The 27123-nt window shown below is 36.5% G+C and overlaps 1 protein-coding gene across 1 annotated transcript; it reads left to right on the forward strand.

Annotated features, from left to right (window-relative positions):
- The first annotated feature begins 1917 nt into the window (after positions 1 to 1917).
- LOC143595963 (ATP-dependent DNA helicase SRS2-like protein At4g25120) lies at positions 1918 to 9866 on the forward strand. Its single transcript, XM_077074853.1, has 27 exons — positions 1918 to 2012; positions 2107 to 2734; positions 2811 to 2852; positions 3583 to 3746; positions 3843 to 4026; positions 4120 to 4176; positions 4266 to 4371; positions 4463 to 4746; positions 4849 to 4974; positions 5055 to 5186; positions 5251 to 5448; positions 5546 to 5646; positions 5862 to 5928; positions 6150 to 6200; positions 6315 to 6392; positions 6455 to 6661; positions 6775 to 6813; positions 6955 to 7026; positions 7128 to 7214; positions 7684 to 7740; positions 7837 to 8039; positions 8138 to 8231; positions 8607 to 8657; positions 8780 to 8842; positions 8937 to 8996; positions 9131 to 9193; positions 9576 to 9866. Exons 1-27 carry the CDS (start codon positions 1918 to 1920, stop codon positions 9663 to 9665), a joined length of 3399 nt encoding a protein of 1132 aa, XP_076930968.1. The 3' UTR covers positions 9666 to 9866.
- Positions 9867 to 27123: the final 17257 nt, after the last annotated feature.

Raw genomic sequence — 27123 nt, forward strand, 5'->3', positions numbered from 1 at the left:
AACTATCAGCCTTATAATGACCTCCTAACGCAGAGATCTAATCGGTCAGGCGCAACATGTAGCAGCCGTCAAACCAATAGAAATAATAATGACTTACAGGACATTACGAAGCTTCCAACTTCCATCCTAATGCTTCACAAACGAAACGCTCAGGATGCTTAGCTTCCAGCTTCCACCTTGACGCCTCACGAATGAAACAGTAAGGATGTTTAGCTTCCAGCTTCAATACCACAAGTCAAGAAAACATTTTCTAGCTCTTGGGCTCCCCCATAACGAAGCCCAACACAACAAAATGGGTAATGTTTTGGTCTATGAAGAGGCATGCCGCTGAGCTCAAATGCATTGAACACCCAGGGGGAATAATAATGAAAAAAGGTTAAGTCATAAGCTTTCATCATTACAAATACCCTTACCCACCTACAAGCTTAATAATAGAAATGCAGCTCACAAGCACGGAAGCTTATGAACTAAAAAGAAGCAAACATAAGTTGCCCAATGGGGAAGCTCGACACTTGCCCAGCAAGTCTCCTAAGTCTACAGTAACTTCCGAAATAGTCATAACTATTCAAAGGTTGACACCTGCCATAAAAAGCAACTACAAGACAAAATAAAAAGCTGACTGTAGGTTACACGGAAATGACATCTGCCCAGTCTGCACGAGTTGAAAGGAGAGCTGACATTTTTTACTTAAGAAGTTTCAGCTTCCCCGGAGAAGCTTCTAAACTGCCTATAAATAGCATATTTCACCAAAGGTATTTCCTCATTCTCATTCTCTCTAAACTCTCTCTACATACTTCTACTATATCTCTCGTATCATATCACTGATTCTTACGCCGGAGGTCTATCGTAAGAGGCCACCTCCTACGGTGAGACTAACCGGTCGTGCTTTCTTTGATTCTTAGTAGGTTAGGAAGCTTTGATAGGATTGTACTCTTGAACCGCCATACTCTCTTTGTGTGCTATATCCGTTGTAGCAACATCTAGGAACACTACTTTCTGAAGAAGATGAAGGGAAACCTCAAGATTTTAGTCATTAATATACTATGAGAATAATATATTTTTGAAATACATGGAGAAAGTGATGGATAGTTCGTTCACGATACAAAATGGGGTCTATAAGGCATTGAGTATATGATCACTTTGCGTGACGAGATAGCTATTCAACTAATTTTAAATTAAAAAAACTCAAACTGTACTTAAACTATTTTGTATTTTGTTTTTATAGTTATTTATCATTTACGCTTTGTTCTTGAGTTGTTTAACCAATGAAAGAAAAGGAAAGGAGAGGGAAGGATAAGAAAGGGAAGGCAAGGGAAGAATTTTTTTTAATTAGGTATGTTCTTGAGTAGGAAGAAAATTAGAGGAAATGAAAGGATAACTATGTTATCCTTAGTAATTATCCCATTTTTAAAGGATAATTTATTGGAAAAATACATTAAATTAATCTCTCCTAACTCCTCCTATTACTTTCCTTTCCATCCTAAAAAAAACTCAAGAACACCCATTTTTTTACTAATCCTTAGTTTTCCTTTCCTTTCCCTCCTTTAAAAAAACTCAAGAACAGGCCGTTAGAGTTTAACCAAGCAGATGCATTTCATTCGGCACGAAATAGTTCAGAAGAGTAAGATAATTATTTTGCTCATCTATTCAGAGGTCCAATCAAATAAACTTAACTAGTTAGCATCTTTCTGGTTCTGTGCCTTTTACTAGTTTAGCACTTAGTGGTTTTTATTCTTGTTTTTATGATTGAAAAAAAAGTGTTGATTTGAAGATTTTGGCAACAATTTCTTATAAACCCGAGCCGCAAGTGATAGCCAAAGCAACAACATTTTTAAACGCAACAGCATAGGAGGGAAACATAGGGTTTTATAAATCATCATCATCATCATCCAATCACTCACGCATCTGAAGAAGACCATGGACCAACAACTTTCAGACGAACAAAGGGCTCGCATTTCCAGAAATTTCCGAGCAGCCAAAGCTCTTCTACTCGATCGGAAGCGCCATCGAAAGTAACACAACCCCCTTTTATTTATTATACTTACCTTTCAATTTAACATCCAAACGATTATTATTATTCAAAGTTTTTGTTTCCGTTGTATGTAGAATTGGGGCTCGAGTCCCTCTTTCAGACATTTCGTCCAACACCTCAGGTGCCCTTAAGTATCTCAAGTTAAATCATACAGACTCCTCCAGACGAGTAAATTCATCAGCAAATGTAAGTCATTCCAACTCAACTGCCTCTCCACAGTTGATTGGTTTGCACATCTCGAACCAGAATAATCTTAGCTTGGATTCATTCAAGCCTTTTGCTTCTAATGTCAATCAACAACCTAATGATTATTATCGTTCTCGTTCGTGTGGTGAAGAAATGAGTTTGGATGATTTTAAGGAAAACGATTTTGGAATCTCGTTAACGAAACAACAGTCGAGTTCTACATTTTTTTATGAAGATTTTGATGATTCCGTTTTAGCTGAAATTGATGCAATATGTGAGTCTGGGGTAAAGCCTAAGGCAGCAGTTGACGAGTTGAAGAGCGAGTATGCTATAACCAACGGCTGTGAGATTACAACTGATGTTGTTTTGGATGGAACTGGTTGCGGTGGGTTAACTGAAGGTATGCCTGATGAGTATGCGAAATATATGCAGTCGTTAAATGATAGACAACGTGAAGCAGCGTGCAGTGATATTTCAATACCTTTGATGATTGTGGCTGGACCTGGAAGTGGCAAGGTTGTAATTTATGGTTTTCTTTTTCCATAAACCTTGTGTGATTAAGTTATTTCTAATTTTCTTTTGTGTATTTCAGACATCCACCATGGTTGGGCGTGTTTTAATGCTTCTTCACAAGGTATGACCTGCTTACTTATGTATGGGCCGGTTTGGGTTTTGTTTTGCCTTTTAATAGGTTAAACGGCTAAATACTAAAATAGTTGCTTAAAAGGAAATGGGTCAAAAGTTAACTAAAGTAGTACAGTGTATATTCGTTAGGGGGTGCATTTTTACCTTTCTAAAGTTGCAAATTTACACCAATAAACACATATGGTTATATAAGAATTGCGTTTAAACTACAAAACCGGACACAGTTTATCTTTTAACTTCTAAGTTTTGAAACCAACTTAAGTTATGATATATTGATATATAATGCATTATGGAAGAATTTTAAAAAATAACGGGGGCAATCTGCAAATCTGCCAGCTGAGTGAACTTGACATGTTTTAGGTGTTTAGCTAAACGTGTTTGTAGGTTTGACCTGAAACCCACACTGTTTAGGCTACTCCCAACTCGCAAATCTCGTGTTAGGTTTGTGTTGTGTTGGAAGTTCACACCCCTAAATTTAATGCATAAAACCTTGTATATGATTTTAATCAAATTATAGATTCTTTTATATATGGTTGACACATTAACGATTTATAAGTTATTTACAAACTCCTGAATGTTTGGAGGGCGAATATTGACAACCATAACTCATCAAGCACTTGGTTATTTTCATTTTTGTTTGTCCTTGTGATGGAGTCTAGTGACTTATAAAATTTTTACATGTGTTTGTTTTGACTTTTGACCAACCAACCAACACATAGGGCATTGAAGCATCCAACATACTGGCTATGACATTCACTACCGCTGCTGCTTCAGAAATGCGGGACCGGATCGGATCAGTGGCTGGGAAGACAGCAGCAAAGGAACTCATGATCAGCACCTTTCACTCATTCTCATTGCAACTTTGCCGTTTGCATGCAGAAAAGTATTAACTTATATGGATATATTCATCTGAAAACATATAACATGTTTACTTTACTTCATTTGTTTTTACTATTATAACATGTTTTTCGTATTATAGGCTAGGTCGTACACCAGAGTTTTTGCTATATGGTCAGGGACAGCAAAGAAAGGCGGTTTTTGAAGCTGTACGTCTAACAGAGACTTCAGATTCTGACAAACTTTGTAACGAGGCTGATGTGACAAAGAACCGTCTGGAAGACTTTAGAGAGAAGGCAAAGAAGTGGTTGAAATTTGTCTCAAAAGTAATTTATTATTTATTCTTTAGTTATGTTCTTTCCAAGTCATAACACACGATCCATCTATTAACTTTACATTATGTTCCACTATATATTCAGGCTAAAGCTTCTGGGAAAACTTCAGAAGATTGCCAGAGGCAAGGAAATGCTACAGGAGTAAGATTGCTTTAGAATTTTGGATAAAACAATTATATCATTTATAGTTTTTAAAATTGAAGTTTGATAATAAATCTTGAATCAATCAGGCTGCAATTCTTAGGAATTATGAGGATATATTAAAATCATGTAATGCTCTGGATTATTATGACTTAATTAGCTGCTCTGTCAATCTGCTTACTGGTTTTCCTGAAGGTTTGAAATCTGTGCATTCTATTTATATATTTCTTCCCGGTAAATGTAAATATTCTCATTTTGACATATATTAGTTGTATATCATTTGAAGTTTTCAAGGAGTGTCAGGAGTCATGGCAAGCAATTGTGATAGATGAGTTTCAAGACACAAGTACTATGCAGTATGATTTATTACGCGTTCTGGCATCACATAAACGCATAACAATTGTTGGAGATGAAGATCAGGTAGTACATATTTTAAAATCCCACCTTTTATTTACTTTAATAAATTTGATCTTAGATTTACAAATCATAATGCAGTCGATCTTCAGTTTCAATGGCGCTGATGTAAGCGGATTCAAGTCATTTTGCAGAGATTTTCAACCTCACAAGGAGGTCTGACCCGACTTAACAGTTGCAAAGTTCTTATTGTTTTTTCTTTAAAAATTGAATATTCTAATAAAATATATCTTACTATTTTACATGAGCTCGTTCCAGATCAGACTAAATAAGAATTATCGTTCTACTCGCTGTATTGTTGATGCTGCTTCATTTCTCATACGGAATAATTCAAAACGATGCCAGTTAAATAAGGTTCTCACTGATAATTCTTCTGGTTCTAAGGTAACTTTGTTTAAATACTTATTATTGATAGAATATGCATAGTATATGTCTGATTTGCATGATCTGAATTACCTACTCAGATTGTTGTCAAAGAATGTTGTAATGAGGATGCGCAATGTTCATCTGTTGTTGACAAGATATTAGAACTCATTTCTTCAGGCTCATCCGTTAAAGGCAGTTTTGGAGATATTGCTGTTCTTTACCGTCGACAGGTCAGCTTTTATCTTTTTATGTGATTTTTTTGAGCTGTTATTGACTTTAAAGTCTATGTAACAGGTGTCAGGGAAGATATTTCAAACAGCTTTTCGCGAAAGAAAAATTCCATTTAATGTTCACGGGGTCGCATTTTACAGAAAAAAGGTAGTAAAGGCTATTATATCCATGCTCAAAACAACATTGGTGGTCTGTGATGACGGGTCATATAGGCGTGTATTCAAGGCCTTGTTAAATCTAGAGAAAGACGAAAAGAAAAGGGTATACATTTGTAATAGCATTTTCTGTTTTCTGTTTTCTAATTTTCAAATTCCATTACTTTTTCAAGAAATGTATTTCTCACTTTCTTTTTTTGCAGATAATTGATCATATTAATAAGGTTTCAAATGCACGAAAACACAGCTTCATATTTGCTGCTTCTGATATATTCAGTTCAAAGATCTCCGGTACCTTCAAAAGGTTTGATGCACTAAAAATATACACTTGTAGATTTAAATTGTTTTATGATCTTTCAAGTTATTATTACTTTATTTCTAGTTTACAACTTAGCATAGAAAAACTTATGTGATTTTAGCAGAATTTTACAATAGCCCCCTTATTGTGTTATGGGTACATACATATTTAGTGAATTTATTATTGGCATTGCACGTATTTAATTCCATCTCTCATTGTAGGAGTCAGCTCACTCAAGGCCGTAAGGTGTTGACTACTTTAGAAATGATTTCAAAACTTGTTCACAGGGTAAGCATAGCTATCTACTTTGTTGCACAACTATCTACTTTGTTCCAAAATCACAGTTTTTAGCCAGTTTGTGGTTATTGAAATGTCTTCTATTTTCATCAATTTAAATCTCATATGTATTATTTGATTATTCCCTGTTTCGGTAAACAAGTAAATGCCATTAAAAAAATAAGAAAACCAAGAGTGATTAGCATATTAACAGATAAGCATTATAATGACAGGAACAATCTATTACAGCTGTCATAAGATCAGTAGCAAACATGATACCTCAGGCATGTCATCCTTTCAATTTAACCTAGCTGTGCAAGAAGATAAATTTTTATGGGTTAAATACCTGTATATATCAACATTTCAAATGTTTTTTTTTTCTCATCTCTTTGTTACAGAAGTATCTTCTTGAGCAACGAGCTGTTCTTGATGTTGATGGAGGGAAGTTGCTAAACGAAGAGCATGATCTTAGATCTGTAAGTTTTTTAACAGTTACTATAAGATAGCTAGATTATTAATTTTTTTAATGCTTTTTCAGGTTCTTCAATATCTGTTGGATGATGTATCCGAGTTTCTAAAATCATACAACTTTGATATCAATGTGAACTATAATGCAACTGAAGAAAAAGGATGTGTAAATTTACTTAAAGAATTTGTAGACTTTATATCTGAAAGGGAAACTGAGAACTTTCGTGTGAGGCGGCATGATAATAATCAAGCTGTTACTCTTACTACCATTCATCAGGTACACTTTTGTCTAATTTAGCCATGTATCATAACATACCTGATTCGCTGTATAATCTTGAATTTTAGTTAACAAATTTGTTACTTTATTATCTTATCTTATCCTTCCATTAGTCAAAAGGTCTGGAGTGGGACACTGTCTTCATAGTTAAGGTACTAATTATGATTTTAATATTTTATTCTTTCACAATAATTTGAATTTTTAAATAATAACATCCATTCATAAGTACATGGATTGAAAACCTTTACTGAAATATATTTACGTAACAAACTACTTATGGATCAATCTTCCAGGCAAATGAATCGGAAATCCCCCTTTTGCATGAAAATAATGGTATCGTAAAAGAAACCTGTGCTTCGCTTGAGGTAAGCATGCTTGTGAAGTTATATTAATTTATCTTTGCATTTTACTTGAAAGATTATTATTTGAAATAACCATGATGATTTTCTTTTTTGAATAATCATAGGAAGAACGCCGGTTACTATATGTGGCAATAACTCGTGCAAGAAAGAAACTTTTTGTTCTCTATGTCACTATGGATTCAAATTGGCAGGTAAAAGAGTCATCTTTTATAATATAACTGACTGTTGATCGTAGTTTATGATGAAAACAATTTCTGGTGGGAAAATGGTCGGGTTGGATAATTGGTCAACACGAACTTATACTCAAAACGGGTCGTGTTTTGTTGACCATAGGCACTTTTTATTTAATCTTTTTTAATTTTAATAAAAACGGTTGTGATATGATTAAAATCTTATATATTCCAATCCACTCTTTTAGTTAACTAAAAATATGCTTTGGCGACTTTCAACTCGTTTGGCCAGCTCAACCCATTTGGCCCATTTATTTTCAGCTAACTTGTATACTCACCTGTTTGACCTCGTTTACTAGTAACTTAACCTATTTATCTACCCGTTTGACATTTCAGAGATTTGCATGACCCAAGTTGACCTTTTTATTAGTAAACGGGCCAAAATTTCCTTAATCTGATTAAGTCATTAAACACCATTTCGTTCTCTCAGGTTCTTCAACCTTCACGTTTCCTAAAAGAAATTCCAAAGCATCTTCTTGAAATTCAGGTGCATGTTCTTTTAAGTTTCAAAATTGTTATTTACAATTTAACATCATAGCAAAGGTCAGTTTTGACATTCTACATCATTGAATTTTGTTTGTAGGATGAGTCAAGTTCAGTATACATGCAAGCAAATCATCAAAAACTTCAAAATAAACAATCTTATCTTACTGATGATCTGCAAGACATCAAACACACAACAGAAAAACCGGGGAGCAGTGAGACTGTTGATAATTTATTCAATGAAGATTCCAAAGAATCAGATGAAACAATCTTGCCATGTAATGGCAATGATTTCTTGAAAAGGTTAGGTTTGTCAGAATTTGAATGTGTTATTTAACAGCAAGTCTCATTATTCTATTGTTAAATTAACGAAAATGGATTTTAAGTAATTTATAATACAGATTCAGCAGTGAAGAACGAGCAACTGTTTCCCATTTATTTCATCAATGGGCCAAGAAGGCAGCATTCAAGGAACCAAAGAGGTTACTTAACAAGGTACTTTCCTACGCATCCTTACTTTCGTTTATTCTAAGGATTGGGGAACGGGTCAAAAGTAGTTTAGGTCGAAACAGGTCGGGTTGATCTGACACAACAATTTTTCTACAGTTTTTACTTGAATAAATAATTAGTATGTTAAATAGGATCACAAAAGATATATGATTTCGGTGATGATAATTTTTTTCAAATAAAATGATTTAGTACGGTTTATGAATTAAAATTACAGTTTTTATTTATTTATTTGTGTTACCTTTTAACTTGTTAGAGATAAAACACGACCTGTTCATGAAAGATAAGGCAACTTCATGTTTATGTTTTCTTGTGTCATGACTAATGACTAGAGTTTGATTCTTAATTTCTGGTCGTTTACAGGTTGCGTTTGTGATCGATGAAAGGCTTAGAGTGAAGAAAACTGCACAAAAGGTGACACAATTCTTGAATCTTAGGGGAGCAAATATACTATAGAAAAGTTGGTTAAAGCATTAGGTGAACCTGACGGGATTTTTAAAAAAGTCGTTAATTTATTATGTTAATTTATTTACCAGGATGTTCTTCGGTCCCTGAAGTCATGCTTGAAGACCGATGAAGCATTCCAGTATGCTGAAAATGTAGGTTTAACAATCAGTGTTTCGTCAAATTCAAAGTCACTGTATTTTCTGTTAAGCTTATAATTAATATGATTATTCTTTTTTCAACCATCAGGTTCTACAATGGTTACAAATTCCTGCAGAAAAGCATGCTTATATCACAAGGGAAAAACAGGTTTGTCTGGTTTTTATTAATGGGTATTATATCTCGAACGGGTCAAAGGGGCGAACATAATGTGTTTGTTTTTCGGTCTTACTCATTTAGGATCAAGAATCACCCTCATAAAGTTGTCTATTTTTTTATTACAGGAACATTTCCAGAAGTTAAGGATTGAGACTGCAATGGGTTCCTCAGAACCTACATCTAAGCAGGTCAGTAAACAGCTTTTTGATATATATATATATATATATAGAAAAGGGTTAAAATAAAAAGACATAGTTTTGTAGGAAGAGTAGGAATAACATAAATTTTAGAGTTAGGAAACTATGTAGCATAAATCCTTAATCCTAGGAAACTATTTGGTATTTTAAAAACTATCAATCTCAACCACTAGATCATATATCCAATGGCCTAGATTTATTCTTACTCTTCTTAGAAAACTATTTCTTTTTATTTTAACCCACCCCTATATATATATATATATATGTATATATATATATTGTTTCTTTTAATGTTTTTGCATCTAAGAACAATGATTAGTTTGAAGTTCATCTTTGATAATAATACTTGTCATTTTAAATTGTTTCTTGACAGATTGCTTATCTACAGAGTCTAGGGTGTACTACTATCCCAATTTCGCGTCTTCATGCATCTCGATTAATCGAACAATACAAGTCACTGTAACGTGATTTGTTAATTGTATATCATTTTTGGGTAAATTATCGTTTCTTAAGTAGGTAGTGTTTGCCTGTTCGGAACGAAAAACTGTGTTTTTTTAGATTGTTTGAACTGGCATGAGTGTCCACAGTTTGGTTTTGGCAGTTGAATTTTTTGCCTCCATACTCTCTAAGAGCATCCCAACTCATCCCCTAAAATTTTGTCATAGGTTTTTGTAAATTATAGGACAAGGTTAAGAGTGGTTGTGAGTGAAATTTCGAAAGAAAAGTTAGTGGATTTTTGTAAATTTAGAGAAAAGTTGTTTGCCCATATTTTATTTTTTTAATATTTGTGAGATAATTTTCCAAAGTTGCTGTAGACACATATGGGTAGGCCAAAAGTTGTCCTACTTAAGAATTGAAATAGGTGCCTAGTAAAAACCCGCGCGATGCGGCGACGACAACAATTTACATCACGACACTCGGTTCTATTAGTTTATCAATTCTCTCATGACGGGCGAGCGCAAATAAAACCGATATAAATCAACATATTTTAGAACCACTTTTTATCTTCAGGGCCATTTGGCCATTGAGTACTTATATGAACTCTTGCCCGGGTTTGTAGTGTGCATATTAATACCCTAAAACGTAAATTTCAGCAGTAGATAATAATAAATGCCTACCATCTTGTCTATATAAAAATCTGAGTGCCTCGGTTTTTTCGTTTCTATGATTAATACAAAATATTATATACAAAATAAATCTAGAAGAAAAATGTTCAAGAGTCCAAACATTAAAATTCTAATGCTCCATCAAGTTGGGCGATTAAGCACCAAATGTTGATCCCTTTCTCGGTGTCATCCAACAATACCTTTAATTCAGAAACTGCTTATCTGAGATGATAATCCTATTAAATATCATTTTGGAGCCTGCACAACAACCAAAGGACTAATTAAATTTTGACTTAATACTTTCAGTTTAATCATGCAAGTCGTAGACACAACTGTATGATTCATTTACTTATTAATGAGTTCATTCGGGTTTTGTTTTGACCGTAAATATTTTCCGCTTTGTAACCGGTTTGGCCTTTACCACTAATGAAAGTTAACATGAGTGTTAGATGTATTAAAAAGACTATTTTACCCTTTACCTTGAACCATAAAAGAAAATAAATGACAGACATTTTGTTGCATCTACATAATGTGTGTTTCACGCAAATAGTGTTTGCAGACGATTTAGTCTTCTTTAATATACTTATAATATAAATTTGTTTAATTTTTCTAATATATGTTTAAATTATAACTATTGTATATAGTAACTATTGTATATAGCAGTATATATATTAATTAATTTTAACTAATATGGATATATTTAGTATATTAAAGCTCAAGCTATGCTCAATAAGTGAAGCTCGGGTTCAGGCTCATTTGTTAAAAAAACTTATTTTTTAGGCTCGAGCTCATCTAAGCTCAGCTCGATTCAAGCGTTTAGCGAGCAATATCAAATGACTCACAAGCAAGTTGGCTCATTTACACCCTTAATTCTAATTATTCGATGTTTTGAGTCAACCCGACCCGTACAAAACTAACCCCTTAAACATGTGCCCATTACCATATTTTAGAGGGAAAAAAAAATAGATCTTCTGTTGAAGCTAAAGTCAACCACTCTACTCCTCTGATCCATTAGAGGGGCCAAGAGTACACCGGCCTGGCTTGTAATTTATTAATAATGCACCCTTGAAACTACCATCAATTTAACCATATTAACATATAATTCAGAGAGAGAGAGAGAGAGAGAGACACTTACATTTGCAACAGTGCAACTATAGCCGTAACTTTTTTGATCAGGTTCAGAACCCCCGTCAACAAACACAGTTAGAACCCCCCCTTCAATTTGGCTGTTCCTATCCGGACAAGCACCACTCGCACGCTCCTTGTCAATCTGCATATATTAGATCATACCAAGGGTTAAAATGATCATTTTCTATTTCATTAACATCCGATTTCAATTAACTACTTATCTCAATTTGATTCTGCAAGTTAAATAACCACCTCAATATAAATATACCTCGATTATATTTTAAATGTCATCATATCGCATAATTAGTTTGAAACAAGAATATATCAGAGTGTATACCATGTTGTGTAGATCCCGGTAGCAAGAGCAACGACACCACCATCAGCTACTACCATCTAGTTTTGGTTAGTTAATATTGCACGAAAACCCCTAAAAACAAATCATTTACACTTTTCTCATTAATCAGAAAACATAAAATAATCAACAAAAAGTTCTAACACGAGGTCGTGAGGGTATGACAAGTCAAAACAGATAAATTTTGGTTGGTTCGTCTATATATTTGTGTTTAAGGTCTTAATACCAGGTATTTGTTTAACTTAATGTTTTAGTGAAATCGGGTAACATAGTTTACGCGTTTAACGATGTTAAAAAATCAGTTAATTAATATAACATCAAGATAAGTTATAAAAGTTCCAAAATAATATTAAGTTTAATACATAAAGTTAGTCGGGTATTTTAGGCGGCTTTCAGTTTCAGTTTATTCGGTTCAAATTAGTCGGGATTTGGGGGGTTTGAAACTTCAACCAAATCACAACTCAAATAATAGTTTAATTGGCACTCGGTTATTTAATATTTAGGTATTTAGGTTATGAAATGTTTGCTAAAAAGAAACGGGTCAAAAATCAATGAAATAGCTTTATAGTAGAGATAAATGGTAAAAAAAAGGTCTCTTTGCAATTCACCTTCATAAAGATTGACGGGGTCAAATGTAAAAGTAAAGCTAATACAGTTCAAGCATGTCATGAAAGTAACCAAAAGTGCATTTTTAATTCATAAAATCTCCCAGATCATCCAAAATATTAACACATATATTATTCAGACTAGCAATTTGACCCGCGTGCATTGCAGCGCGTTAAAACATTCAACAATGACAAGCTTTTTTGCATGAATCAGAATACAAATTCGTTCATCATTAGCTACAAAACGTGTTTTAGAGGGTTGTTACAACATGACATCATTTATTTGTTTTAGAGGGTAAAGCTAATACAGTTCAAGCATGTCATGAAAGTAACCAAAAGTGCATTTTTAATTCATAAAATCTCTCAGATCATCCAAAATATTAACACATATATTATTCAGACTAGCAATTTGACCCGCGTGCGTTGCAGCGCGTTAAAACATTCAACAATGACAAGCTTTTTTGCATGAATCAGAATACAAATTCGTTCATCATTAGCTACAAAACGAGTTTTAGAGGGTTGTTACAACATGACATCATTTATTTGTTGTAGCGCGACACATATTCCCACACCTTGTATTAAGAAAATAAACTCTCGTCATGAAGAGTAGATAAAAAAAAATCAAGAATGACAATATTTACATAAGGTATCATAAAACGAGCATCCCATTTATGATGCATGGTTATTTAATTGTCTTCTTTGCACTTCAGAGTCCCACTAAAATTTATAGAATTGCAACATTAGTTAGAAGTATGTATATGTATAAGCACTGTTAACAAATTATAAAAATCAATAGCTTGTTTGAAACTTTCACTGATGAATCTTTTAAATAATATGGTTTTGGTACATGCCAATTGTAAAACTTCGATAATGAGTCTGAATGACTGGTTTTCTTGAACAAAACTAAAGCATAAACCTACATCTGGAATACAAGGATGCATGTTTTTCACTCCACATGTCTTTCTAATTATTCATGAACATCAAGAGTAGTTTAGTTAGCAATCAATCAAGCAGGGTTTTTCATGAAGAATAGGGTATGGCTGCAAAAGCTCATGATTCACACATTCATTTACTCCTAACGCTCCTCTTTAAAAGCCTAACACTATTACCTGAGAAGAATTCTAAATAAAACTAACACTACGTCCATACAATCGTTTCTAACTGGAGACTAATTAGCAAACCTACACTCTTTAACATATAGCCTGTGGCTTACCTTCATGTGGATGAGCTCTTCCTTGTCCAAAATCTCTTGTTAATCACCTGCAAACTATTAAAACAAACAATACGCAAGCTGGACTATTTTCAGTAAAACTTACTATATCTAAAATATCTAGACTACCCCTCAATCCAGATTTACCTTTGCACCAAATCCTTTGATCCGTTATAACAAAATATGAGACGTTTTTTATCTATCTATCTATCTATATACAGATATTACAGACACACACACACACACACAAATGGGTCAATTTAGGTTCTGTTTTATCTCTAACACACCAAATAGGTTTAGCTAAAAACGGAAATGGGTCAAACGGGTCAGGCGGGCTAGTTTGAATTTAATTCAAATTCATAAAACCTTCTAAATCATTTAATTAAGAAAAAGAAAGAGTCGTATAGTGATAATACAGTTTCTTAATATTAAATATAATAAAGATTGTTTGTGGGTCAGCTCAACCGAACCCTAGCTGTTTTGACCGGAGACTGTTATGACCAGTTGACCAACCCACCCATTTAACCAGCAATGTGCTTTAATCATTTAGTTCAGCCATTTAATTAATGAATAGGTAGGTTGAGGCGACCTGCAGGTTATGTCTTTATCTCTAAAGGGTGTAACGAAAAAAAAATTATAAACAATAGATCAAAAGTAGTACAAGGTGTCAACAATCTAAAATTTTGTTCAAAAATATAAGAATATTATTAAAATAACAACGTTTTTAATCATATTTGGCATACTAACTGTTTTTTGTTTATATAAAGAATAAAGGAGAGAATTCATGAATACAAACACGTGATAATGAAAGATGTAGGTTACTCACCTGCCGCAAGCAAGTGGGTTTCAACGTCCTCCAGAACATTTAGGTTAAATGGGATTAATTATGTAGAGAACCCGCCTTAAGGTGCCTATACCTCGAGCAATTCCTGGAAAAGGTATAACAGGGAAATAAGTTTAAAAGGAAGTTTAAACATGCTATATCTTAGTTAGAACATAATTTACAAGAAACAACTTTTTAACAAATATATAAAAATATTCAAAAACGTGTATATAATAAGCGAGCCGGGCCCAAGCTTGAAAAAAAAAAGACTCGTGAGCAGAGCTTGAGCATTAGGAAAAAGAGCTCGAAACAAGCTGAGCTCAAGCTCTCTTAGGTCGAGCTCGGGCTCCTACTTTTCATCAACTTTTGTGCGCATTAGACCTTTTTAAATCAAGCATTTGATAAGCTTATTCAAGAAATTAGGATTAATTACCAAATATAATAACTATGTAGTTAATAATTATTATTATTATTATTATGCATAAAATATACCCAAAATCTATTTGACAACGCTTCTGCAGAAGACACAGACAACCCATTTGCAGCAGATTCATCCAAAAAATTAGTCAACAACTTAGGATGCTTTAGAAGCTTTCAAAAGACGTAAAGTCAAGGCCCACCGAAACTGATAACAATCCATCATTTGTTGCGCCCAGCTTGTTGCTAATGTATTCACTTTGTCACCACCACCATCACTGAACGACGAACTTTTCATCTAACTCCATTGATTCGGCATCGGAAAATTCTCTGGAGAATAATTTAACTACATAGAGTTTACTTAGCTCTAATGAAACCTTTAATCAATGTGAGTCACAACCCCTTCTAAACAAAGTTGAATCACAACCCCATGTTTTAAATTATCGCTTTGATATTTATTTTCATACAAAACATGTAGTTATGAACTAAACTGAACCGGTTTGATGAAAAAGTAGAAGCTAAAACTGATTCAACCAGTAGTGGTTATTTTGGTTCAATTCACAAAAATTCCTAGTTATCAAACTGTTTCTGGTCCAAGGGCAAGATGGGAAGTTTTTACATATAGGTCGGCTGGTCGGAATAAAGTTAACCTAAGGAGTAAGGGCGGCCTATATTAAAATGAAATTATGTGGTCCAATCACAAGTATATTTATAAAGTATAATGGTTATGGCTATACTTATTACGACTATATTTATTTATAACAATAGCTATCTTTCTAGTCGTCTATAAATTCTCTAGCACACTCTCAGATTCTCACACAAAATAACAAAACTTGATACCCTTTCTGTTGCACCTGTATGTTGCATTTAAAGGGAGAGCTTCACTGCTGACATCATCTAGCAAGTAGCCCCATCTGTCTCAATCTCCTCATCGTCCTCCCAAAGCTGTTAGTTATTATGGATTACAAAAAGATCACACGTGAAGACTAATAATGGAAAAAACTAAAAAGTGTAGATGAATGATGACATGAAAACATATTGGAAAGGGAAAAAGAGGCATATGTAAACTTACAGAGGCAAATTGGAGTAGCCATACATAACGCCGGTAACGATTGGCTGAATGCCATAAATGCTTCTAAGTATTGTTTCTTAATCTTGTTTCGTTTTAACAAAATAAACAAATCAATTTCATACAGTTTAAACACATACAAGATAATCTTCATTATTACATGTTCATAATATCAATTAGACTTTAAATATACATAAAAACTTTAACAATTAGTCGAATGTCAAGTACGCTTCTATAGTTCTATTTCTTAATCTTGTTTCATTATGACTTATACAAAGCAAAAAACAACCAACAAAATAAACAAATCAGCTTTATAAGTTTAAACACATACAAAACCTAACGATGATAATTAAAGAAAATCACAAAGTTGAATGATATTTTGTAGCTGAGAATCATCTAATATAACTGTCTTCATATAATTCCACATCACCAAACATTATCCCATCTTGCTAATATATAATGAAGCACTCAACTCCACATGAAAAAAAATAATAATAAAGAAACCAAGAGAAACTTAGCTAATGAATAATGATCACTAATCTTCTATCACTCCTTACATATAAAGTCCAATGAACCCTTTGTTTAGTTATAGAAGTGCAGTAATTAAGGAGGTCATCTACTGATCGCTAATATGATTCAGAGTATACAAATCCAGTAAAAGTAAAAGAAAAAGAACCTGACCCGTAACAGTGGACCTGATATGATGAACAGCTATTGTTATCAAACCTACAAATTAATCAAAATTAAAAACATAAGATATTACATTAAAAACCTGGAATATTCATGGTCAAAATTCAATAGGTTGATACATATTTATAGAACACTGAACCTGTCACTGTTAATTAAACCTGCAACTTTTGATTTTTTAGTAGATATTGATGTTGAGTTAAGATTCGATTTTGGAACATATAGTAACAAAAGACGAAATTAAAGTAAGGAAATCCATTGAACATCATTCATTGATTGAAAAAGATGGAGAAATTTAGAACCTGATGCTACCGAGATGCAATCGAAAAGGGGTGCACTTGAATTCCACTGAAGATGGCTTAAATTAGGTTTCAGTTGAAACGGATTTGGGGATTCAATTGGCTATAACAGATGGCTATAAAATGCATTCAATTGGTGATGGTGAACGATTTGTGAACCTAATTCAGTTGATGATAATCTTCAATTAATTATTAGGTATATATTTATTATTGTAGTTAAGGTCGCCGGAGAGTGCTTTAATGCTGCCAGAAGTTGAATGCAACGTCGGTGAGGTTGTAGTCACATTTAATTTAGCGGCGTCCCGTCATAATTGTTTAACATATAGATATAGATATACATATAGATAATATAAATTCAAAAATATCTGCCAAAAAGTATAGTTAAAACATTTCAAATTAAGGGTGTGCACTAAATTAAAATAACCGAACCGTAACCACTAACAAGATTAACAAAACCTAAAAAAAACCTACGATTTGGTTTTCTAATTTTTCTAAAACCAATATTTTGTTTTTTGCTATCTACCAAAAACCGAACCTTAAAAAAAATATACTAACTAATTTGTAAAAAAATTAGGCTAAAATGTCCAATCCTATATTATTCTGGGTCATTGTTCTTCGACACCAAATTTAAACCCAAATATTAAACAAAAATAAGAAAAATCAAACTGAACCAATTGTGAAAACCAAAACCAAATGGTTATCAAAACCCCAAAAATAAATAAATAAAAAACTGGTTTTTGATTCTGTTTGAGCTCAAAACCGACCTGTGCACACCCCTAGTTCAAGTCATATTGGGCACGCTTGTCTTTAAAAAGTTTGCCAAAAAATACTTGTCCCCTAACATAAGAGCTACAACGGGATTATAAAGCTACTACAAAATTAGCTTAACATAAGAGTATAAAATTACCATAATATCCTCAAACAACACGATGAGACAATGATATAGCCAACCTAGTGCACAATACTCTCCCAAGCTGCATCAAAATGTGACCGCTTTAATCCCACTGCCCGAGCTTCACAAACATAATACACGAACTGACATCATTTGAACTACCTGCAACATGGAGAAAGATAGGTGATCATTAACTAAGTTCGTGTTCGGTTTTGCATATACTTCAAAAACCAAACCAAACCTATGGAATTTCATTTTTTATTTTGTACGTTAAGTAATTTAAAGAATTCAATAAATAGTGTAACCCAAAATATTTTTGCTCAAATGGAACAGTGTAAGGAATACAATTTCGAGATTAAGAATGCAAGAGAATTTGGTGACCTTACCAACTAATGCAATACGTACCTCGGTATTATTGTCATGAAACAACCTCATGTATGCTGGAACCATATCCATCCTATTTTTGGTGAAATCAAAATCGTACTCCGTAAATGGTTGTTCCACATCCTAATAACTAAAACACCAGTCAACACGTATTAGAAAGAAAGCAGATTAGATGGTTCATATTCACAACAAATTATAAGTTACAATTTAAAAGTGCATATATTAAATTAATATTACTATTATTTCTCTACACTTCACCTTGAGGTAGCGAAGAAACTGCAACAATTCTGGAATACGAAAAAAGTATAGCATCCACTTTGGCCCTTTCTCCAAGAGCAATTCCACCCGATGGATATATTTCTGAAAATATTTGATGCAAAATGTAAGATAAACTAAAATACATCACAGGTTTATATAAAAGATAAAAACATATACCTATAATTCACCTGGAGGGTGAAACTGAACAATCCAGTCTTAAAGCAAATAAAATACCATATGTATATAAATTCTAAAGATAGATAGGTTAAGTAATCCAAGATTATTTAGATAAAAAAAAGACATACCACAACAGGGATATTAAGGCCACGATTAGCAACATCAGTACTAAACAACATTCTTTTCTCTTGGTTACAAAAGTCAAAGAACGTAGAAGTTCGTTTCTGTTGCTTTTGCTTCTATTAATATTAAAACAAAACACATGAGCGTTAAGAAGTTCAACGTGAAATGTAATCGAATTGCATGGAAAAAAGAAAACCATCACTTTCTTTGACCAATACCTTTTTAACAAAGAGTAGGAACTATAAATCACTTATAACTTGGTATCACACAATACCCTTGTTGCGAACCTAATACCCTTGTTGCGAACCTTTATCTCCATCGATTTACATCACAGTATTATGAAATAGTAAGTGTGCAAGATCCTCAACCTCAAAACAAACATAAAACATAAATTAAACTAAAGACACAACAAAAAGATCACATCTTATTAATAAAGACCTCAATAAGAGAAATTAGAATGTAATACAATACAAATACCACCCTGATTTAATCAAACTAAATATTATACAACAATACAAGAAATCTAGTTGCAACAAACCATACCTTTAGTAAGATTTTAATTATCTGCTTCAGTTCGTCTTCAAAGTCGGCTTCCAAATTCTTCCAGCTTCACTATGCAAATTCAAAACTTAAAATATGAGCTACATTAGTTTCCAAATTAAAAGTTACATGGTCAAAACTACCTTGAGGTTCTTGAAGATAAAGGCTTTGGCTTTTTGCAGATGATTATGAGATGGCCAGGAGTAGCTGCCAACGAACTCACTACCTTCATAATCGTCGGAAAAATCGGGTTTAATTGGAACCCTAGACTCCGCCACAAGAACCATCACCGGAAAACGAGTTTGGGAATAAAAAACTTACAGGTTACCTAAAAGTTGACTTATGGCCATCGATTTGTCACCATGCACCACCTTAGATGCCTCTGTTTCACAGATCCACCGCTAGGGTCGTCAGCGGTGAAGAAACACATATCTACTCCCCTTGACGGGTCTTAGATCCAATGAATCCACAGGGTAGGATATGGATAATAACCCGTACGATACAAGCCTAATTCCCCGAAGTCTAGTGACCGGAACTTGCAAAACAGACACCGTGAGCTCGTTACGGGAAGGACAAGAGAGGGGTCTTCCCGTAACCGCCCTCCGGCATGAGAATAAGTACAATCCTGACGAATATCAAGTACTTAAGTATAAAGAGAGAGTACAGTGGGAGTGAATGAATACCTCATGAAGATTGAGAGGGTATTTATAGCCGAAGGGTGTGGGAAGGTGATTGGGCCAGCTGTCCTTTTCAGAAGATGCTTTCATAACCACCTAGACACGTGTCCTTAAATGATAGGTTCAGTTATACGTTGTATATGCATGGGTATAACAACCTGGACACGTATCTATCTATGAAGGACTAATGATTCTCTTGGCCATGTGCACGGTTATAACAACCTGGCCAAGTGTCCTTTTATTGGCTGGTGGATCACGTATTCCCCAAGCAACAATTGTGGGAATCCTTCTAGAAGGTAATTGATTACCTACAGCTGTCCCGTTGGCATTGCCTCCTGGTCACTTTGGCGGATAGATGTACTGTCATGCGGATGACATCTGAGGGTGCCTGGCTGCTTCCGCATGATATGAGGATGTTCTTCCCTCTATGATTTATGCGGGTTGATCCATATGTCTCGCGGGTAACTTGAAAGAGGCTTCCTGTTGACCCGCGGGTGGTACTTAAGGGTATTTGGGTCTTTTTGGTACCCTACCTCTACAAGTCCCCCCAGTCCAGTGTTTCTTCCGCGTGAAGTATTTTATGTAGGTGAAATTTTGGACTTAAGGTTCTTTGGGGGTTTTTGAGCTTTTCGAGGTAGTAAAAATATCTTATGTTGAAAAATGTGGATAATCATGAAAAAGGACAAGTTGGTCACTCGCAGGTGCGTGGGCAAGTGATGTGACGTTTATGCCGGCTGTCACTGTACCCGACTGTACACCTTTTTCTCTTTTTCAAATTTCCCGCGTGACGTGGCGTTTATGCCGGCTGTCACTGTACCCGACTGTACACCTTTTTCTCTTTTTCAAATTTCCCGCGTGACGTGGCCCCTATCTACTGGGTCACTGTTTTCTCTCTCCACTTTTCGCATCCCATCGCATTAGTTGCGATGGGTATAAATAGTGGGAGTTAACTTCTTTCCGAAGTTTTATCGCCATTGATTTCCAAATATTGTCTTTCTTTTTCTTTGAATTCTGATTAGCGTTTTCAACTGTTTTTACGATTGCCCGTTGTTCTTTATTTCTTGCTGAAGCGATGGTTGATCGGTCTTTAACCCCAACTATTGACGAAGTAGAGTTCAATTGGGACCGAACTGAGTATGAAGATTTGATCCGAACCTATGGTATTCCACCGGAATGGGGACCGGAATTCCCTGTTGCTGGGTCTATCGCCAGTCTACCGCCACCTGGCAAGATGGCTGTATATTCTGATTACTTTGTTTATGGGAATTTCCGTTTTCCCATAACTAAGTTTTTTATGAAGGTGTTGAGTGCTTATGGGATCCATTTATCCCAGTTGCATCCTCGTGCTGTCATGCGAATTCGCCACTACGAATTTGTGTGTACAAAACATGAGATGCTACCTCATCTTGACCGATTTCCCGTCTTTTATCGGGTGACCAACCGTGGTGGTTGGTTCACGTGTCAGGCACTGGCCTACAGGAGTATTGGTTACGAGATCGAGAAAGGTTCTAAGGATTGGCGTGGCAAGTTTTTCTGGATATCGGAGGATGTGGTGCCCAATACTATGGTCCGACGCCCGACCATCGAAACGCTCCCATAAATTGTCACGGCTTCCGATGAGGGTCAGGAGTGGTTTCGTATCCTTGTTTCAGAACCGACGCCAATGCGGGCATTGCCCAAGGAGCCCTTGTAATAACGGACTCACCGTCCTAAGAAGCCAAAGTCCAGTCTTGCTGAACGCATGAAGACGGTGACTGGTATGTATTTAACATTTTGCATTTCATTGTTTTGATTTGTAGTTAAATGAGGCTTAATTGTACAGATCCGTCGATAATTATTGGTGGAGAAGCTGTGTCCGACAAGTTACCATCGCCAACACCCGTATCTGAGGAGCAGCCGTCTCCTCATTCGGAGAAGGAGAAGGAAGATAGACATCCCACTCCTTCTACTGAGACGAATGTGGATGGATCAAACCTTTAATCAGGGATTAATGATTCTTTGGATTATCTTTTTCAGACCGGGGAAGCTACTAGTTTCCAGGGGAATGACCCTGTTGTGAATGAAGAGGGTTTCCGGACCCAGGAATCCTCGCCTCGTCCTCCTCCACAATTTTCTTTCTCGTCCTCTCCTTTTTTTATGGGTGGAGGAGAGAGTTCTCAACCACAGCGCCCTCCTCAAAATGCTGAAGACCCGTGGGCACGAACTGTCCCTCATCAACTACTTCCATTCCTGTGCGCCGCCAAGATACAAGTGCTGATTATTACGGGGAACGAAATCCCGGGGAAGACTACCACATGTGTGTCCCTAATTGGGAAATTTTGAACGGGTCCCGTTTTTCTGACCCGGATGTCTGTATGGCTTTCGTTAACCAGTGCGTGCCACCCGCAGAACGAATTCATCAACGTAGGCGCTCTCGCCACGATCTTCATACTGATTTTTCTTCGTCCTTGGCCAACACTTTGGCTTGTGGGCAAGAAATTTTACGTGAGTGGCGAACAATGGACGGAAAGCTAGGCGAGGCTTATCGAGCTGTCGAGGAAGCTAAGAAAGAAGCTGATGAGCATCGCTCGGCGGCGAACACGGCAAAGTGGAAGTTTTGCGATGCCGAAGTTGCTCTTCAAGGTGAAAAAGATCGGCATGCCATTGCTGCCCGTCAATGGAAAGAAGCCTGTGAGAGGCAAAATTCAGTTCTTGAAGCTGCTCGTACTGAAACTCAAAAGAAGAAGGATGACTTGGAGCTGGCGCTTGAAATTAATTCGGCTTTTGAAAGCCAGGTAACCCACCAAGGTAACCAAATCCATGAGCTTGAAGCATAAATGAACCTACAGAAAGAGCAGTCTGATCTTAAAGATAAAAATGCTGCTGAAATGAAGGCTGCTTATGACTCTTTGCTGCAATCCCGTGCGGAAGCGGAAACTCGTGCAACTGAAGCTTTAGATGACAAGCAAAAGATGTCTGAAGAGTTGCGGGAGCTTCGGGAAAGGGCGAGACGTGCTGAGCAGGATCGCCAATGGTTGTTAGAACGGGGGACTCTGTAAGTTTCTTTTACAGGTTTTTTATCGCCTATCGAATGTTTTTGACGTTAATGAGTTACTTTTTTCTTTTTGTCAGGTCATTCGACACATTAAAGGGATTTCTGAGCTAACTACAACTTTGCCGCTTTGATGACCGCCTCTTCCCAGACCGGCCGTGTGACGGGCTTTAATGAAGGAATGGTGTTTGCTCGAAATGGTCGTTCATTTGAAGACCATCCGCTTCACAGTCTTGATGTCAAACAGGAATACGATATGTGGATTAGAGAATATGATGATCTGGTATTTATGTTGCAAGGTATGCTTCCAGAATTTGCTTCCGCTAGCGATGGTGTGCAACAGCTGAAAGATTATTTAGATGACGAGTCAGAAGATACCCTACCTAAGGACACATCAGCCCCTAATCCGTAGGATAGATATGAATTTTAAGACTTGTACTATCTTTTTCATATTTTTGTAACCGTCTTCGAATGTAAATGAAAAGAAACTTTTTGTCTCTTGTGAATATTATATTATATGTAGGATAATGTCTCTTGTGGGATATTTTTGAATCATCCACAATTTGAATTTTTACAAGTGGGATGAGGATAATGACGTGGCGGAAAGAGAAATGTTAAAGGATAACTGACAAGACGTTCACGACGCCGTTTGACAGTCTGTTTTTGCTTTTTTCGTCTTTCGCGCCTGACGTGTCAATCATCTTACGGTCCTCTCTGTCTCTCTCCTCTGGCAATCAATCAGTCGCATTAATTGCGATGTGTATAAATAGATCACATGTGGTCTCCAATTCATTCTTATCGTCTATTGCTTTCTTCTCTTTTTCTCTCTTCGATAGCATATTTGAAGTTTCTTTGTTTTGCCCTTCAACTTCTAAATCCAACATATTTAGATGGCGGGTGACAAGAAGAATGCTCCTGCTATCCATGAGGTTGGCGCTAACCTTAAGAAGAAAGATTACAACGATGTTGTAAACGTATACGGTCTGGCACCGACATGGGAGGCTGAGCGTCCGGCTGACGGCGTGATTGCCACTCCTCCGCCGACGAATAAAATGGTCGTTTATGTGGACCACTTTACAACGGGAAATTTCTTATTACCCGTGACAAAGTTTGTTCAATCAATTTTGACGACATACGGAATTCATTTATCACATATTCATCCTTTTGGGATGTTAAGAATTCGACACTTCGAATTATGTTGTCAAGCCCGCAACTTCGAACCATCTGTTGGTATGTTTGCCGTATTCTACAAGATGACTTACCGCGACGGTTGGTATAGCTTTGCCACAACCGGTAAGGGGCCATCGGCACTGAGTGGATCCGCAGCATGTACGGATGGAAGACGAAGTTCTTTTGGATCCGGGAGGATGTTATTCCTTTTACGATGGTTCATCGTAAATCGGATGACGGAATGCCAGTGGTCTCCGCCGTCGCATATGAGGACCTTCCTTGGTTCCTTACGCTGACCAAGACACCGACATCCATGCATCCCATACATGATGGGGCGATGGTAAGTGTTAAAATGATCCAGCTATGGCCATTCCCTGACTTGGAGCCTTACTACGAGAAACCAAACAAAAGTAAGTATAGTATTAATTTTGTTTTTGGTATCCTCTCGGTTTCTGACTTTTAATCTTGTTAACGTAGGTGAGGGCTCCGTCTTTAGTATTCTTTTAGACCACGATGAGGGTCTGATGGTGCATCGTCCAATCGACACGTCCATCTTAGAGCGTACTAGCAATAATTTCCTCTTTTCCACCGTGCTCAGCCCGGAACCAGTGGTTTCCGAGATGATGTACGCTAAAGGTGAGGAGTTTGTACTGAAAGGTGAGGGCATTTTGCAACCCCGACCCATTATATGTTGCCACCTCCAGTGGAGTGATAGTACTTCTTTCATCTAGCGAGTAGTCGTCACTCAGCGAAGGAGGGTTAACAATTGATTCTACTAAACCATTACATTCGACTGTAGGTCTGACTCGCAACAAAGACTCAAAAGCAACCACCTGCCGGTGGCAGGTGATGAAGGCACCGACGCCGCTTCCGAGGGTGATCATCAAATAGTTGATGACGTTAACGCCGAGAAGGAGCCTCAAGCTGTTGGTGCGGGTGTTTCCAAAGCAGCTGGCAAACGTAAAGTTCGCCCTACCAAGGCTGCTCCATCAAAAAATTCGAAAAAGAAAAAACTTGTTAATTTGGAAACACGCCTTCACCAACTTGCTTCCGAAGATATCTCCTTAGGTAAGTTCAATACTTCTCAAATTTGTCAATTATTATGAATCAACACATGTCTGATGTACGATTGTCGTTCTACAGTAGCCCTGAAAGATTTTTCTGAAGACGTTTCAGGTCTGAAGAGCTCGACTCCACCACCGCCTCCGCCGACATCTCCACCTAACACCGTCCAGGACCCAATTGTCATAACTGATGCCTCTCCTATTAAGGAGAAGGAGACTGGTAATTCTGAAGGCCCTGCTATGTCTACATCCTTTAATGTCCATCGTTTCAGAGACCAAGGGGGTGTTAGCGTGTTTTCCTATGGTCGTCAGGCATCCCCATCTCATCTTGAGGAAGAGGCTGCAGTACATCGTCCGCGTTGGTCTTTACGCCAAAATACAACGCTTAACGACGCGGACGTATGTTTTGAGTATTTGCGGGAAAGCCTTCCTCCTGCGGAGAGGAAACGCCAGCAAGACCGCATTCGCCAAGACTTATTAAACTCTCATTCTTAGTGCATGGCGAATGTGGTTTCCACCAGCCAAGAAATATGTCGGGACTGGTTGAGTATGAACGAGGGGTGGGACGATCTGGAGGTTAAGTTGGCCGAAGCCAAGAAGGAAGCCCTCGGGGCTATGGATGAGGCTAAGGAGAGCCGTCATGCCTTGGAGGCGGAGAAGGCTAACCGTCTAGCCACTGAGGAAGCCAAGAATGTTCTCCAGCAGCAGCTGAATGAACGTGAAGAACTAATAAAAACCTTGAAGGCTGAATTGGTGGCCAAAGACAAACGTCTGACCGACCTTGCCTCCAAAAACCAGGAACAAGCCTTGGAATGTGCAGGGCACAAAATGGAATTAGTCTTAGTTAAAGCGGACAAAACATGGCTGTTGGCGGAAGGAGTTCCTTAGGTAATTATACCTCTTTGTATTGTCACATTTGTATGTCAAATATTCTGCTTACTTCTATATTTACTAGGTTATTGCCCATATCCGGGAGGGCGATGAGATTGGGGACAGTGTTGCTGTGCTTTTAAACGCGTCTAAGCAGGTCGGTCGTCAGATAGGCTTCCAGGAAGGCTATAAATTTGCCTCAGAAGCCAGGCTTCCGGAAGAATTCATCCTGCACGGCCAAGATACTGCTGCAATACTTATTGAAAAGACGAAAACCTATGACAAATTAAAGTTTTCGATTGAGGAGCAAATATATGAGCTTGCAGACAAGGAAGATGGGATAGAAAAATTAAAAGATCTCCTTGGTCTTGATGAAGAGGATGAAGAGCCTCAAAACGATGCGGAGGGCGAGAACGCGGAACACGAAGGTGCGGCATCGTAGATATAACCTCTTCTTTTTTGTTGTTGTTATTCCCCTTTTGTAATCCCTTTTGATGAATAGTAAGAAGTTTTTACTTAGTCCAGTACACTTTCTCTTATGCTTCATAATATAAGTGTCTTGTAGGACCTTTGTTGTTGTCATTAAAGGATTACAAACTAACAAAATTACATGGGACTGACATAAAATTTTCATAGGTCAGGCATAAGCTGAATTACAAAAATAAAAAAATAAAAAATAAAATTACATAACTTCTGGTAGTCTATTTGGGAATGCAAGCCAAAACATGAAAGGAAGACGTACGTACTATATGTAACACTTTTTCAACTGAGCCCCGTTCCAAGTTCTAGGAACCTCAGTCCCGTCCAACTTTTCTAACTTGTAGGCACCTCTAGATAACACCTGTTTAACTTTGTAAGGTCCTTCCCAAGTTGGAGCCAATTTGCCCAGAGGCTCTTGTCCGGAAGCCTCATTGTTGGGGAAGACAAAGTCTCCCGCATCAAACTCTCATTTTTGGATCCGCGAGTTATAATAGTTCTGCAGTTGGCATTTATAATTGTGCTCGTGAATATATGCCAGTTCCCTCCTCTCTTCAAGAAG

Source organism: Bidens hawaiensis, unplaced genomic scaffold (genome assembly GCF_021521415.1).
Source record: "Bidens hawaiensis isolate Kalapana, Puna unplaced genomic scaffold, B.hawaiensis_p1.1 tig00045926_1, whole genome shotgun sequence".
In the NCBI taxonomy this organism is placed as follows: Eukaryota; Viridiplantae; Streptophyta; class Magnoliopsida; order Asterales; family Asteraceae; genus Bidens; species Bidens hawaiensis.

Bases quoted from the DNA above. Each gene is read 5' to 3' on its own strand.
- LOC143595963 (XM_077074853.1), top strand. From the start codon at position 1,918: ATGGACCAACAACTTTCAGACGAACAAAGGGCTCGCATTTCCAGAAAT. The intron at 3,747-3,842 runs GTATTAACTTAT...TTCGTATTATAG, and splicing joins TGCCGTTTGCATGCAGAAAA to GCTAGGTCGTACACCAGAGT. The intron at 6,814-6,954 runs GTACTAATTATG...TCAATCTTCCAG, and splicing joins ACACTGTCTTCATAGTTAAG to GCAAATGAATCGGAAATCCC.